Genomic DNA, 18722 nt, shown 5'->3' with positions numbered 1-18722 from the left:
TATACAATAATATAACTACTATAATACTGCCCCCTATATACAAGAATAGAACTACTATAATACTGCTCCTATATACAAGAATATAACTACTATAATACTGCTCCTATATACAAGAATATAACTACTATAATACTGCTCCTATATACAAGAATATATCTACTATAATACTGCCCCCTATATACAAGAATATAACTACTATAATACTGCTACCTATATACAAGAATATAACTACTATAATACTGCCCACTATATACAAGAATATAACTACTATACTACTGCTCCTATATACAAGAATATAACTACTATAATACTGCTGCTATATACAATAATATAACTACTATAATACTGCCCCCTATATACAAGAATATAACTACTATAATACTGCTCCTATATACAAGAATATAACTACTATAATACTGCCTCCTATGTACAAGAATATAACTACTATAATACTGCTCCTATATACAAGAATATAACTACTATAATACTGCTGCTATATACAATAATATAACTACTATAATACTGCCCCCTATATACAAGAATATAACTACTATAATACTGCTCCTATATACAAGAATATAACTACTATAATACTGCCTCCTATGTACAAGAATATAACTACTATAATACTGCTCCTATATACAAGAATATAACTACTATAATACTGCCCCTATATACAAGAATATAACTACTATAATACTGCCACCTATATACAAGAATATAACTACTATAATACTGCCCCTATATACAAGAATATACCTACTATAATACTGCCCCCATATACAAGAATATAACTAATATAATACTGCCCCCTATATACAAGAATATAACTACTATAATACTGCTCCTATAAACAAGAATATAACTACTATAATACTGCCACCTATATACAAGAATATAACTACTATAATACTGCCCCTATATACAAGAATATACCTACTATAATACTGCCCCCATATACAAGAATATAACTAATATAATACTGCCCCCTATATACAAGAATATAACTACTATAATACTGCCTCCTATGTACAAGAATATAACTACTATAATACTGCTCCTATATACAAGAATATAACTACTATAATACTGCCCCCTATCTACAAGAATATAACTACTATAATACTGCCCCCTATATACAAGAATATAACTACTATAATACTGCTGCTATATACAATAATATAACTACTATAAGGGCATGACCACACATGGCGGAATTCCTCCGCAACTGTCCGCATCAATGCCGCACAGAATCTGCGTTGCAGATTCTGCAGCGGATCTGCACAAAATGTGCAGAAAATTGATGCGGACTGGCCGCTGCGGACTGCGGGAAAAGTGCTTCTCTTCTCCCTATTCAGTGCAGGATAGAGAGAAGGGACAGCACTTTCCCTAGTGAAAGTCAAAGAAATTCATACTTACCGCCCGTTGTCTTGGTGACGCGTCCCTCTTTCGGCATCCGGCCCGACCTCCCTGGATGACGCTCCAGTCCATGTGACCGCTGCAGCCTGTGCTTGGCCTGTGATTGGCTGCAGCCGTCACTTACACTGAAACGTCATCCTGGGAGGCCGGACTGGAGACAGACACAGGGAGTTCTCGGTAAGTATGAACTTATATTTTTTTTTACAGATACATGTATATTGAGATCGGTAGTCACTGTCCCGGGTGCAGAAACAGTTACTGCCGATCGCGTAACTCTTTCAGCACCCTGGACAGTGACTATTTACAGACGTCTCCTAGCAACGCTCCCGTCATTACGGGAGCCCCATTGACTTCCTCAGTCTGGCTGTAGACCTAGAAATACATAGGTCCAGCCAGAATGAAGAAATGTCATGGTAGTAAAAACAATACGCTCCGCAGCACACATAAGATCTGCGGACTTCATTGCGGAATTTTGACTCTCCATTGAAGTCAATGGAGAAATTCCGCCATGAGTCCGCAACCAGTCCGCCACTGCTCCGCAACAGACAGAGCATGCTGCGGACACCAAATTCCGCTCCGCAGCCTATGCTCCGCAGCGGAATTGTACGCATCGTGTAAACGAACACTGCTAAATTAAAGTGAAAGTCAATGGAGAAACGGCTCCGCTGCGGATTAACGCTGCGGAGTGTCCGCAGCGGAATTTAAGTGAAATTCCGCCATGTGTGAACCCGCCCTAATACTGCCCCCTATATACAAGAATATAACTACTATAATACTGCTCCTATATACAAGAATATAACTACTATAATACTGCCTCCTATGTACAAGAATATAACTACCATAATACTGCTCCTATATACAAGAATATAACTACTATAATACTGCCACCTATATACAAGAATATAACTACTATAATACTGCCCCTATATACAAGAATATACCTACTATAATACTGCCCCCATATACAAGAATATAACTAATATAATACTGCCCCCTATATACAAGAATATAACTACTATAATACTGCCCCTATATACAAGAATATAACTACTATAATACTGCCCACTATATACAAGAATATAACTACTATAATACTGCTCCTATATACAAGAATATAACTACTATAATACTGCTGCTATATACAATAATATAACTACTATAATACTGCCCCCTATATACAAGAATATAACTACTATAATACTGCTCCCTATATACAAGAATATAACTACTATAATACGGCCCCCTATATACAAGAATAGAACTACTATAATACTGCTCCTATATACAAGAATATAACTACTATAATACTGCTCATATATACAAGAATATAACTACTATAATACTGCTCCTATATACAAGAATATATCTACTATAATACTGCCCCCTATATACAAGAATATAACTACTATAATACTGCTACCTATATACAAGAATATAACTACTATAATACTGCCCACTATATACAAGAATATAACTACTATAATACTGCTCCTATATACAAGAATATAACTACTATAATACTGCTGCTATATACAATAATATAACTACTATAATACTGCCCCTATATACAAGAATATAACTACTATAATACTGCTCCTATATACAATAATATAACTACTATAATACTGCTCCCTATATACAAGAATATAACTACTATAATACTGCCCCTATATACAAGAATATAACTACTATAATACTGCCTCCTATATACAAGAATATAACTACTATAATACTGCCCCCTACATACAAGAATATAACTACTATAATACTGATCCTATATACAAGAATATAACTACTATAATACTGCCCCTATATACAAGAATATAACTACTATAATACTGCTCCTATATACAAGAATATAACTACTATAATACCGCCCCCTATATACAAGAATATAACTACTATAATACTACCTCCTATATACAAGAATATAACTACTATAATACTGCTCCTATATACAATAATATAACTACTATAATACTGCCCCCTATATACAAGAATATAACTACTATAATACTGCTCCTATATACAAGAATATAACTACTATAATACTGCCCTTATATACAAGAATATAACTACTATAATACTGCCCCCTATATACAAGAATATAACTACTATAATACTGCTCCTATATACAAGAATATAACTACTATAATGCTGCCCCTATATTACAAGAATATAACTACTATAATACTGCCTCCTATATACAAGAATATAACTACTATAATACTATCTCCTACTTCATGTTTTAACAGGTCATTTCCCTGTAGCAGTTGTACTGATATAGATCTATAATAATGACCGCTAGTTACGGTACAATTACTATTAGTTACTATGTAATACTTATTATAGTAACACAGACAGGGCATTATGAACTCACCAGTATGACGCAGAGAACTTGGCCGCTGTCTTGTTCCAGCAGTGGGAGAATTAGCACTGTAAAGAAACCAAAAATACAGCTGTGAATTTTTTTGTCAGAAATCATGTGACTAAAACTGACCCCTTTATATTTTCCGCTGTCATTTTATACATCAGTTATGATACTTTTTTATTTTTATCTAATAGTGATATACTATAATTTTGTTTACTTGTTATAATGAAGGACTAGCCAAAATTTGGAAAATGAATATTGTCACCTAGGTGGCAGTGTTTCTGATGATTTATATGGTAGAACACGGGGACTAAAAATGTCACTGCAGCTTTAAATGCCATGCAATAAATTCTTCTTTGTTACACTTAGCAACATAAACAACTTGATGCATCTTATGTAATGTTGATAGGTTTGTTTAAAACCATTGATAAGCTTTACTTGTTACATAACTGACCACATAGTGTGCTGTTACATAGAGGAAACTATTGATGCTTTGCTTGTAATACCATGTCTGACCACATAGGGGAGCAGTAACATGCTACAATCAATTGATGTTTAGTTTGTAATACCACGTCTGACCACATGGAGGAAACTATTGATCCTTTTTTATAATAACATGTCTGATCACACGGTGTTATTTTATTATTATTATTATTATTATTATTATTATGTTTGACCACATGGGGTGCTGTTGTATAACGAAAACTATCGATGCTCTGCTTGTAATACTATGTTTGTCCACATGGTATGCTGTTACTTGGCGGAAACCATTGACTTTTGTTTGTAATACAATGTCTGACTCTATGGTGTGCTATCCCATTGCGGAATCTATTGATGCTTTGTTTGTAATACCATGTCCTGTCCCATGGTGTGCTTTTACATGTCAAAAAAATGATTGCCTTTTACTTGTAATCCTATGTCTGATGATATGAGGTGCTGTTACATGTCGGAAACTATTGATGTGTTGCTTATGATACCATGTCTGACCAGGACGGGTGCTGTTATACGGTGGAACCTTTTGATGTTTTGCAATATAATACCATGTCTGACCACAAGGAGTGCTGTTACATGGTGGAACCTTCTGATGTTTTGTATGTAATACCATGTCTGACCACAAGGAGTGCTGTTACATGATGGAACCTTCTGATGTTTTCCATGTAATACAATGTCTGACCACAAGGAGTGCTGTTACATGGTGGAACCTTCTGATGTTTTGTATGTAATACCATGTAATACCATGTCTGACCAAAAGGAATTATGTTTTTTAATTCATTGAATACACATCCATAGGAATCACACAGCACGAGGCACTTCAGTGCAATATTATACTCTACTCCTAGTGGTAGAAAGAACTAGCACAATACATTTCGTACATCACCAGATCATAGTCACTGATCACAGGGCCTACTGTCATCATAATGCAGGCATAGTGATATAGATATAAAAAATTTTCCACTTTTTTTTTTGGGGGGGGGGGGGGGGGTCGAGTGACTCTTCACTTTTATCAATGTCTGCAGTCAGGAGAATTATCACCTCACACTTATCTGCCGCACCAGGCAGCCTGGGCACTGCCAGCCAGGAACCCACCTTGTTTATCTGGGGGAAGCGGCGCTGCCAAACTGCTCATCCGCTGGCCCAAGAGCTCGGTTGGAGTCAGTCCACTGCATTCAATCCTCTTTCGGAGAAGAACAGAATCCCTAAGATACAAAACCGACTGTCAGTCCACGGTCCAGAATCATCACAGAGGGAGAAAAAGTCCTTTCTGTTAAAGAATTACAGTTATATCTGTTTCTGGAAAAGCTGGGTGACAACTTTATGTCCATCACTTAGCTTTCTTAGAGTCCTGAATGGTAAACTCATAGAGTAATGTGGTGATACAAGCCTCATGTGCACGTCACTTCTTGAGCCGTTTTTCATTGACTCTATACAAAAACAGCTCCAAAAACGGCCGTAAAAAACGCTGCGATAAACGCGAGTGGCTTAAAAAACTTCTGAAAATCAGGAGCTGTTTTCCCTTGAAAACAGCTCCGTATTTTAAGACGTTTTTTGCTAAGGGTATGTTCACACACTTAGCAAGAAACATCCGCTTTTTTAGCAACTCACGTTTTTTACGGCTGTTTTTGGAGCTGTCTTTCTATAGTCAATGAAAAACGGCTCCAAAAAAGGCTCAAGAAGTGACATGCACTCCTTTTTCGCGAGCCCTTTTTTATGTGGCCGTTTTTATAACTACTATAATACTGCGCCCTATATACAAGAATATAACTACTATAATACTGCCCGTATATACAAGAATATAACTACTATAATACTGCCCCTATATACAAGAATATAACTACTATAATACTGCCCCCTATATACAAGAATATAACTACTATAATACTGCCCCCTATATACAAGAATATAACTACTATAATACTGCCCCCTGTATACAAGAATATCACTACTATAATACTGCTCCTATATACAAGAATATAACTACTATAATACTGCTCCTATATACAAGAATATAACTACTATAATACTGCCCCTCTATACAAGAATATAACTACTATAATTATCTTTTTTATTTGAAAACTTGCAACAAATTATTACAATATCTTTGCAATACACTCATAACAGATAAAGAAAATAAACATTTGTCTCTTAATAACATCACAATTAAACAAACCATAATATATGAATACTGCTCCAGTATAGATTGTTTCAACTATTTTTCATGATATTATTCTAGACAGTATTACAGGAGAGTTCTTCTTTATTGGTGACCAGGCAGCATCGCGCACACCACAGATGGTACACGGTCACCACATTTATGACATATAGGAAACCTCTATGATATGAACTGAGTTCGGGCTAGAAGTCTCCATACAGCAGCTGAGAGTTTCACTGTCCCACTAGATGTGGTGACTGCAGGGACATTACTCTGTAGATAAGTCTCTTATATAAAGAGGACATTGGTTTTGTCGTCAGACAGACGCTGGAATATCGCCTGCCGCCTGCTCCTATTCTTCACATTAATAGGAGGTGATTTTCAGCCTCATCCTGGTTACATGTCTTTCCTACTTTTTTTCCTTCTTCCACTACTATGTCCTGTAACACCCCATCTTTTGGTGGACATTGGGGGGTCAGCATCTTCATCCTGAGGTTCGTCATCTGGGTTGTGTGAGGAAACTTGCTCCATCTCTGCTTCTTCTTCCTGGTCATCTTCCCCCAGCGCACAGTAACGTCCCCCAGTTATCGCCAGCACTGGAGACTCCGGTGATTTCTTTGCAGCAGTGATTTTTTTCCTAGAAGAATCATCTGTTTTACTTCTCCTTTTAACCATCTGAAATCCCTCCTCATCGATACTAGTTGCTGCGGCTGGATCAGCTGTTTTTTTACTGGTCGCTGCTGCTGGCCCAGCTGGTTTTTTACTGGTCACTGCGGCTGGATCAGCTGGTTCCTTACTGGTCGCTGCGGCTGGATCAGCTGGTTCCTTACTGGTGTTGGGCAGATGTTTAGATGTTTTGGTGACAGAGTGACTGGATACTTTACTTTTAGCATGACCTCTATTTTCAGTGGCTGGTGACACTTGTGCAGCATCCACAGATGGGACATTCGTCCCTGGAGCAGGGTCTCTGGTACTTTGGCTCACATCATCGTTGGGACTTCCCGGTTCTGGGGTCATATCTACACATATGGAGACATCCTCCTGCTCTTCCTCCATGGCTCCTTTAAAGGTCTCCTCCTTATTATGTTCTGCATGTGGACACTCCCGGAATGTATGTCCAGGTCCTAAGCACAGGTTACAGATGACAGGTCCTGTACAATCGTCCTTCACATGCCCAAACTGACCACATAGTGAGCACTTAATACGGGAACAGTTGAATGCCAGGTGTCTGCCCCCACATCTATGGCACAGTCGCGGTTGACCAGGGTAGTAACATATGCCTCTCTCCGAGCCCAGGTAGAAGGAGTGCGGCAGATGTCTGGTCACTCCATTCTCCTGAACCAGCTGGATCTTGACAGAATATCCTCCATTCCAGATCTCCTCCTCATCATAGATCTTTGTTGGCACTCTCTTCACCTCACAATATCTGCTCAACCAGTGCTGCAAATCTGCCAGAGCCACCACCTCAGACTGGAACAGGACGGTGGCGGTGACTACCTGGGGTTTAGTCAGCTGGATGACATGTAGATGCTCCCACATCGCGTGCTCCTTTGTATCGTTATAAATACTCCAGAACAAGTCTAGACTATATTGCAGCTTGAAACTGATGTCATAATTCCTGCTGGAGGGAACGTGGATCAGAGCGAACACCTCAGAAGCTTTAAACTTCATAAACTCCTTCAGCAAAACTTTCCCAATGTGGAGTCTGGAGGGGAGGTTTTCCTCTGGTCCTGAGTACCTGATTCTGACAGCGTTTCTCCTTTGAGGTGCGGGGTTAGTCGGTCTTGTGACGCTGGAGAACAGTCTCCTGTACTGAGGTCTGTCAGCAGGTGGGTCAGGACTGGACCTCTCCTCAGCTGATTGTACTGCAGATCCTCCTGTGTCTGCTCCTGATCGCTGTGTAACCTGCACTCCATTCACTGACACTGCGGACGGCTGAACCTCCAGAACAGGGTCTGCAATGTCCGCCTCAGCCTGTGCCGCTGGTTCATCAGATATCAGACTGTCAATCACCGCGCTGAGCGAGGTCTCACTTACAATGTCAGTATATGCGGCACTTTCTTGCTCACTCCCAGGAGTGCCACTCGCATTCACTTCATCTGTACTGCACATAGAGTCTACTGCAGTTAACCCCTCGTCAGCTGGCACACATTTCTCTGCAGCTTTAGCAGCATTTGTGTTGGCTGATTGCACAGACCCCACACATGATGAGAGTTGTGATCCTCCAGCCACTGCACACTCATATCTTCCAGGGTTTCCCTGTGCCACAATATTATAGTCAGTGTCTTTTTTTGCAATGATATTTTTTCTCTTCACAGTTTGGGCTCTGGTCTCCCTTTTGTTCTCAACTGCCCAGTTCTTTATTTTGGGTACTGTGCATGATTCTTTCTGCAATCTCTCCTTCAATATCACCAGCTCACGTGTGCAAACATCCAGACACTCACATTTCATCAGCTTTGCCTTTGGATCAGTCTCTTGGTTAATTTCAGTTCTCAATTTGCGAACTTGCATTTCCATTTTAAAGATATTTTTCTTTGTCATTTTTGTGCACAATTCACCAACATCATGAGATTCAGTTGACTCACCAGCCACCATTTCCAGATCATCACCTCCACCATCTCCATGCTGCAGGTCAAACTGCAGACTCTGGGCTTTCCCAGGATCATCAGCCCAGGACCCCTCCCCTCCACCTGGGTCAGAAGCCATGCATAGTCCTAACAGGGAGCTCACAAGCACACGTCTATCCTCTCCTATGGACAAGAATATAACTAGTATAATACTGCCCCTATATACAAGAATATAACTACTATAATACTGCTTCCTATATACAAGAATATAACTACTATAATACTGCCCCCTATATACAAGAATATAACTACTATAATACTGCCCCTATGTACAAGAATATATCTACTATAATACTGCCCCCTATATACAAGAATATAACTACTATAATACTGCCCCTATGTACAAGAATATATCTACTATAATACTGCCCCCTATATACAAGACTATAACTACTATAATACTGCCCTCCATATACAAGAATATAACTACTATAATACTGCCCCCTATATACAAGAATATAACTACTATAATACTGCCCCCTATATACAAGAATATAACTACTATAATACTGCTCCTATATACAAGAATATAACTACTATAATACTGCTCCTATATACAAGAATATAACTACTATAATACTGCCTCCTATATACAAGAATATAACTACTATAATACTGCTCCTATATACAAGAATATAATTACTATAATACTACCCCTATATACAAGAATGTAACTACTATAATACTGCTCCCTATATACAAGAAAATAACGACTATATTACTGCTCCTATATACAAGAATATAATTACTATAATACTGCCACTATATACAAGAATGTAACTACTATAATACTGCTCCTATATACTAGAATATAACTACTATAATACTGCTCCTATATACAAGAATATAACTACTATAATACTGCCCCCTATATACAATAATATAACTACTATAATACTGCCCCTATATACAAGAATATAACTAATATAATACTTCTCCTATATACAAGAATATAACTACTATAATACTGCCCCTATATACAAGAATATAACTACTATAATACTGCTCCTATATACAAGAATATAATTACTATAATACTACCCCTATATACAAGAATGTAACTACTATAATACTGCTCCCTATATACAAGAAAATAACGACTATATTACTGCTCCTATATACAAGAATATAATTACTATAATACTGCCACTATATACAAGAATGTAACTACTATAATACTGCTCCTATATACTAGAATATAACTACTATAATACTGCTCCTATATACAAGAATATAACTACTATAATACTGCCCCCTATATACAATAATATAACTACTATAATACTGCCCCTATATACAAGAATATAACTAATATAATACTTCTCCTATATACAAGAATATAACTACTATAATACTGCCCCTATATACAAGAATATAACTACTATAATACTGACCCTATATACAATATAACTACTATAATACTGCCCCTATATACAAAAATATAAAAACTATAATACTGCCCCTATATACAAGAATATAACTACTATAATACTGCCCCCTATATGCAAGAATATAACTACTATAATACTGCCCCCTATATACAAGAATATAACTACTATAATACTGCCCCTATATACAATAATATAACTACTATAATACTGCCCCTATATACAAGAATATAACTACTATAATACTGCTCCCTATATACAAGAATATAACTACTATAATACTGCCCCTATATACAAGAATATAACTACTATAATACTGCCCCCCTATATACAAGAATATAAATACTATAAAAACTGCTCCTATATACAAGAATATAACTACTACAATACTGCCCCCTATATACAAGAATATAACTACTATAATACTGCCCCCTATAAACAAGAATATAACTACTATAATACTGCCCCTATAAACAAGAATATAACTACTATAATACTGCTCCTATATACAAGAATATAACTACTATAATACTGCTCCTATATACAAGAATATAACTACTATAATACTACCCACTATATACAAGAATATAACTACTATAATACTGCCCCTATATACAAGAATGTAACTACTATAATACTGCTCCTATATACTAGAATATAACTACTATAATACTGCTCCTATATACAAGAATATAACTACTATAATACTGCACCCTATATACAAGAATATAACTACTATAATACTGCCCCCTATATACAATAATATAACTACTATAATACTGCCCCCTATATACAAGAATATAACTACTATAATACTGCCCCTATATACAAGAATATAACTAATATAATACTTCTCCTATATACAAGAATATAACTACTATAATACTGACCCTATATACAAGAATATAACTACTATAATACTGACCCTATATACAATATAACTACTATAATACTGCCCCTATATACAATAATATAACTACTATAATACTGCCCCTATATACAAGAATATAACTACTATAATACTGCCCCCTATATACAAGAATATAACTACTATAATACTGCCCCCTATATACAAGAATATAACTACTATAATACTGCCCCTATATACAAGAATATAACTACTATAATACTGCTCCCTATATACAAGAATATAACTACTATAATACTGCCCCTATATACAAGAATATAACTACTATAATACTGCCCCCCTATATACAAGAATATAAATACTATAAAAACTGCTCCTATATACAAGAATATAACTACTATAATACTGCCCCCTATATACAATAATATAACTACTATAATACTGCCCCTATATACAATAATATAACTACTATAATACTGCCCCTATATACAAGAATATAACTACTATAATACTGCCCCTATATACAAGAATATAACTACTATAATACTTCCCCTATATACAAGAATATAACTACTATAATACTGCACCCTATATACAAGAATATAACTACTATAATACTGCCTCCTATATACAAGAATATAACTACTATAATACTGCTCTATATACAAGAATATAACTACTATAATACTGCTCCTATATACAAGAATATAACTACTATAATACTGCTCCTATATACAAGAATATAACTACTATAATACTGCTCCTATATACAAGAATATAACTACTATAATACTGCTCCCTATATACAAGAATATAACTACTATAATACTGCCCCCCTTATACAAGAATATAACTACTATAATACTGCTCCTATGTACAAGAATATAACTACTATAAGGGCATGACCACACGTGGCGGATTTCCTCCGCAACTGTCCGCATCAATGCCGCACAGAATCTGCGTTGCAGATTCTGCTGCGGATCTGCACAAAATGTGCAGAAAATTGATGCGGACTAGCTGCTGCGGACTGCGGGAAAAGTGCTTCCCTTCTCCCTATCAGTGCAGGATAGAGAGAAGGGACAGCACTTTCCCTAGGGAAAGTAAAAGAATTTCATACTTACCGGCCGTTGTCTTGGTGACGCGTCCCTCTTTCGGCATCCAGCCCGACCTCCCTGGATGACGCACCAGTCCATGTGACCGCTGCAGCCTGTGCTTGGCCTGTGATTGGCTGCAGCCGTCACTTAGACTGAAACGTCATCCTGGGAGGCCGGACTGGAGACAGACGCAGGGAGTTCTCGGTAAGTATGAACTTATATGTTTTTTACAGATACATGTATATTGAGATCGGTAGTCACTGTCCCGGGTGCAGAAACAGTTACTGCCGATCGCTTAACTCTTTCAGCACCCTGGACAGTGACTATTTACAGACGTCTCCTAGCAACGCTCCCGTCATTACGGGAGCCCCATTGACTTCCTCAGTCTGGCTGTAGACCTAGAAATACATAGGTCCAGCCAGAATGAAGAAATGTCATGGTAGTAAAACCAATACGCTCCGCAGCACACATAATATCTGCGGACTTCATTGCGGAATTTTGACTCTCCATTGAAGTCAATGGAGAAATTCCGCCATGAGTCCGCCACTGCTCCGCAACAGACAGAGCATGCTGCGGACACCAAATTCCGCTCCGCAGCCTATGCTCCGCAGCGGAATTTTACGCCTCGTCTAAACGAACACTGCTAAATTAAAGTGTAAGTCAATGGACAAACGGCACCGCTGCGGATTAACGCTGCGGAGTGTCCGCAGCGGAATTTAAGTGAAATTCCGCCACGTGTGAACCCGCCCTAATACTGCCCCCTATATACACATGAATATAACTACTATAATACTGCCTCTATATACAAGAATATAACTACTATAATACTGCCCCCTATATACAAGAATATAACTACTATAATACTGCTCCTATATACAAGAATATAACTATTATAATACTGCTCCTATATACAAGAATATAACTACTATAATACTGCCCCTATATACAAGAATATAACTACTATAATACTGCTCCTATATACAAGAATATAACTACTATAATACTGCCCCCTATATACAAGAATATAACTACTAATACTGCCCCTATATACAAGAATATAACTACTATAATGCTGCTCCTATATACAAGAATATAACTACTATAATACTGCCCCCTATATACAAGAATATAACCACTATAATACTGCCCCTATATACAAGAATATAACTACTATAATACTGCTCCCTATATATACAAGAATATAACTACTATAATACTGCCCCTATATACAAGAATATAACTACTATAATACTGCTCCTACATACAAGAATATAACTACTATAATACTGCCCCTATATACAAGAATATAACTACTATAATACTGCTCCTATATTCAAGAATATAACTACTATAATACTGCTCCTATATACAAGAATAAAACTACTATAATACTGCCCCTATATACAAGAATATAACTACTATAATACTGCTCCCTATATACAAGAATATAACTACTATAATACTGCCCCCTATATACAAGAATATAACTACTATAATACTGCCCCCTATATACAAGAATATAACTACTATAATACTGCCCCTATATACAAGAATATAACTACTATAATACTGCTCCTATATACAAGAATATAACTACTATAATACTGCCCCCTATATACAAGAATATAACTACTACAATACTGCCCCTATATACAAGACTATAACTACTATAATACTGCTCCTATATACAAGAATATATCTACTATAATACTGCCCCCTATATACAAGAATATATCTACTATAATACTGCTCCCTATATACAAGAATATAACTACTATAATACTGCCCCCTATATACAAGAATATAACTACTATAATACTGCCCCTATACACAAGAATATAACTACTATAATACTGCCCTCTATGAAGAAGATTATGGAGCGGAACATGTAGGAGAATATCTGTAAATCGCTGTATTCTGTAGGGTAATATAGGGTGTCTATTGTACATTATGCAGATTCTTGGTTGGCAGGGGAGATGAAGTTGTAGACTCCGGGTTTAACCCCACTTGTCCTCATTCTCCGACACTAATTATATTTTTCATGTGTTTCCTCTGGGAAAATGACACTTGGGTTCTTTCTTATAAGGAGTCTGAGCGGGTGTAGGATACTGATCACATAGAAAACAGATGATTCTCTCTACTGAGGAAATCATAGGAGAAGCGGCGTCTGCTTCCTCTCATCCATCACACAAATGAGACACTTGACGACACATTATTTTCTTCTAGGAAATCAATTCTATTCAGTGACTGGAGCTGGAAATAACAGTGGCAGGACAATACACACATCACTGTCAGATGTGCCCGCCACTATTCCTGGTTATTCTGTAGGTAAACTGTAGGGGCGGGACACGATTTATTCCCCCAACATAAACCTGACAAAATAAACTCAGCCAATATATACATCCCACCTGCCATAATAGAGTCACTTATAGTACCAGCCCTGCCAGTGTCCATATAATAGTACCAGCTGTACCAGTGTCCATATAATAGTACTAGCTGTACCAGTGTCCATATAATAGTACCAGCTGTACCAGTGTCCATATAATAGTACCAGCTGTACCAGTGTCCATATAATAGTACTAGCTGTACCAGTGTCCCTATAATAGTACTAGCTCTACCAGTGTCCATATAATAGTACCAGCTGTACCAGTGTCCATATAATAGTACCAGCTGTACCAGTGTCCATATAATAGTACTAGCTGTACCAGTGTCCATATAATAGTACCAGCTGTACCAGTGTCCATATAATAGTACTAGCTGCACCAGTGTCCATATAATAGTACCAGCTGTACAAGTGTCCATATAATAGTACTAGCTGTACCAGTGTCCATATAATAGTACTAGCTCTACCAGTGTCCATATAATAGTGCTAGCTGTACCAGTGTCCATATAATAGTACCAGCTGTACCAGTGTCCATATAATAGTACCAGCGGTACCAGTGTCCATATAATAGTACCAGCTCTACCAGTGTCCACATAATAGTACCAGCTGTACCAGTGTCCATATAATAGTACCAGCTGTACCAGTGTCCATATAATAGTACTAGCTGTACCAGTGTCCATATAATAGTACCAGCTGTACCAGTGTCCATATAATAGTACCAGCTGTACCAGTGTCCATATAATAGTACTAGCTGTACCAGTGTCCCTATAATAGTACTAGCTGTACCAGTGTCCATATAATAGTACCAGCTGTACAAGTGTCCATATAATAGTACTAGCTGTACCAGTGTCCATATAATAGTACTAGCTCTACCAGTGTCCATATAATAGTGCTAGCTGTACCAGTGTCCATATAATAGTACCAGCTGTACCAGTGTCCATATAATAGTACCAGCTGTACCAGTGTCCATATAATAGTACTAGCTGTACCAGTGTCCATATAATAGTACCAGCTGTACCAGTGTCCATATAATAGTACTAGCTGTACCAGTGTCCATATAATAGTACCAGCTGTACAAGTGTCCATATAATAGTACTAGCTGTACCAGTGTCCATATAATAGTACTAGCTCTACCAGTGTCCATATAATAGTACTAGCTCTACCAGTGTCCATATAATAGTGCCAGTTCTACCAGTGTCCACATAATAGTACCAGCTCTATCAGTGTCCATATAACAGTACTAGCTGTACCAGTGTCCATATAACAGTACTAGCTGTACCAGTGTCCATATAATAGTACCAGCTCTATCAGTGTCCATGTAATAGTACCAGCTCTACCAGTGTCCATATAATAGTACTAGCTCTACCAGTGTCCATATAATAGTGCCAGTTCTACCAGTGTCCACATAATAGTACTAGTTGTACCCGTGTCCATTTAATAGTACTAGCTCTACCAGTGTCCATATAATTGTACTAGCTGTACCAGTGTCCATATAATAGTACTAGCTGTACCAGTGTCCATATAATAGTACCAGCTGTACCAGTGTCCATATAATAGTACCAGCTGTACCTGTGTCCATATAATAGTGCCAGCTCTACCAGTGTCCACATAATAGTACTAGCTGTACCGGTGTCCATATAATAGTACCAGCTGTACCAGTGTCCATATAATAGTACTAGCTGTACCAGTGTCCATATAATAGTACTAGCTGTACCAGTGTCCACATAATAGTACTAGCTGTACCAGTGTCCATATAATAGTACAAGCTGTACCAGTGTCCATATAATAGTCCTAGCTGTACCAGTGTCCATATAATAGTACCAGCTGTACCAGTGTCCATATAATAGTACCAGCTCTACCAGTGTCCATATAATAGTACTAGCTGTACCAGTGTCCATATAATAGTACTAGCTGTACCAGTGTCCATATAATAGTGCCAGCTCTACCAGTGTCCATATAATAGTCCTAGCTGTACCAGTGTCCATATAATAGTACTAGCTGTACCAGTGTCCATATAATAGTCCTAGCTGTACCAGTGTCCATATAATAGTCCTAGCTGTACCAGTGTCCATATAATAGTACTAGCTGTACCAGTGTCCATATAATAGTACTAGCTGTACCAGTGACCATATAATAGTCCTAGCTGTACCAGTGTCCATATAATAGTACTAGCTGTACCAGTGTCCTTATAATAGTACTATCTCTACCAGTGTCCATATAATAGTACCAGCTCTACCAGTGTCCATATAATAGTACCAGCTCTACCAGTGTCCACATAATAGTACTAGCTGTACCAGTGTCCATATAATAGTACCAGCACTACCAGTGTCCATATAATAGTACTAGCTGTAACAGTGTCCATATAATAGTACTAGCTGTACCAGTGTCCATATAATAGTGCCACCTCTACCAGTGTCCATATAATAGTACCAGCTGTACCAGTGTCCATATAATAGTCCTAGCTGTACCAGTGTCCATATAATAGTACTAGCTGTACTAGTGTCCATATAATAGTACTAGCTGTATCAGTGTCCATATAATAGTCCTAGCTGTACCAGTGTCCATATAATAGTCCTAGCTGTACCAGTGTCCATATAATAGTACCAGCTGTACCAGTGTCCATATAATAGTCCTAGCTGTACCAGTGTCCATATAATAGTACTAGCTGTACTAGTGTCCATATAATAGTACTAGCTGTATCAGTGTCCATATAATAGTCCTAGCTGTACCAGTGTCCATATAATAGTCCTAGCTGTACCAGTGTCCATATAATAGTACTAGCTGTACCAGTGTCCATATAATAGTACTAGCTGTACCAGTGTCCATATAATAGTCCTAGCTGTACCAGTGTCCATATAATAGTACTAGCTGTACCAGTGTCCATATAATAGTACTAGCTGTACCAGTGTCCATATAATAGTACTAGCTGTACCAGTGACCATATAATAGTCCTAGCTGTACCAGTGTCCATATAATAGTACTAGCTGTACCAGTGTCCTTATAATAGTACTATCTCTACCAGTGTCCATATAATAGTACCAGCTCTACCAGTGTCCATATAATAGTACCAGCTCTACCAGTGTCCACATAATAGTACTAGCTGTACCAGTGTCCATATAATAGTACCAGCACTACCAGTGTCCATATAATAGTACTAGCTGTAACAGTGTCCATATAATAGTACTAGCTGTACCAGTGTCCATATAATAGTGCCACCTCTACCAGTGTCCATATAATAGTACCAGCTGTACCAGTGTCCATATAATAGTCCTAGCTGTACCAGTGTCCATATAATAGTACTAGCTGTACCAGTGTCCATATAATAGTACTAGCTGTATCAGTGTCCATATAATAGTACCAGCTGTACCAGTGTCCATATAATAGTACTAGCTGTACCAGTGTCCATATAATAGTACTAGCTGTACCAGTGTCCATATAATAGTACTAGCTGTACCAGTGTCCATATAATAGTACTAGCTGTACCAGTGTCCATATAATAGTACTAGCTGTACCAGTGTCCATATAATAGTACTAGCTGTACCAGTGTCTATATAATAGTCCTAGCTGTACCAGTGTCCATATAATAGTACTAGCTGTACCAGTGTCCCTATAATAGTACTAGCTGTACCAGTGTCCATATAATAGTACCAGCTGTACAAGTGTCCATATAATAGTACTAGCTGTACCAGTGTCCATATAATAGTATTAGCTCTACGAGTGTCCATATAATAGTGCTAGCTGTACCAGCGTCCATATACTAGTACCAGCTGTACCAGTGTCCATATAATAGTACCAGCTGTACCAGTGTCCATATAATAGTACCAGCTCTACCAGTGTCCACATAATAGTACCAGCTCTATCAGTGTCCATATAACAGTACTAGCTGTACCAGTGTCCATATAATAGTACTAGCTGTACCAGT

The 18722-nt window shown here is 37.5% G+C and overlaps 1 protein-coding gene across 1 annotated transcript in view; it reads right to left on the bottom strand.

Annotated features, from left to right (window-relative positions):
- The window catches only part of LOC142677648 (cGMP-dependent 3',5'-cyclic phosphodiesterase-like), a 464994-nt gene that overhangs the window by 76129 nt on the left and 370143 nt on the right, over window positions 1-18722 (bottom strand). The window contains exons 6-7 of the mRNA XM_075847266.1: window positions 5378-5487; window positions 3800-3855 (exon numbers count right to left, since the gene is read on the bottom strand). Coding sequence (XP_075703381.1) covers window positions 3800-3855; window positions 5378-5417 — 96 coding nt within the window. The 5' untranslated portion in view covers window positions 5418-5487. The remainder of the gene's footprint in view (window positions 1-3799; window positions 3856-5377; window positions 5488-18722) is intronic.

The sequence above is a fragment of the Rhinoderma darwinii genome, assembly GCF_050947455.1.
Source record: "Rhinoderma darwinii isolate aRhiDar2 chromosome 2 unlocalized genomic scaffold, aRhiDar2.hap1 SUPER_2_unloc_4, whole genome shotgun sequence".
Classification (NCBI taxonomy): Eukaryota; Metazoa; Chordata; class Amphibia; order Anura; family Rhinodermatidae; genus Rhinoderma; species Rhinoderma darwinii.
Note: the sequence above shows the minus strand (reverse complement) of the source record. Positions and strands in the feature narration are given on the sequence as shown.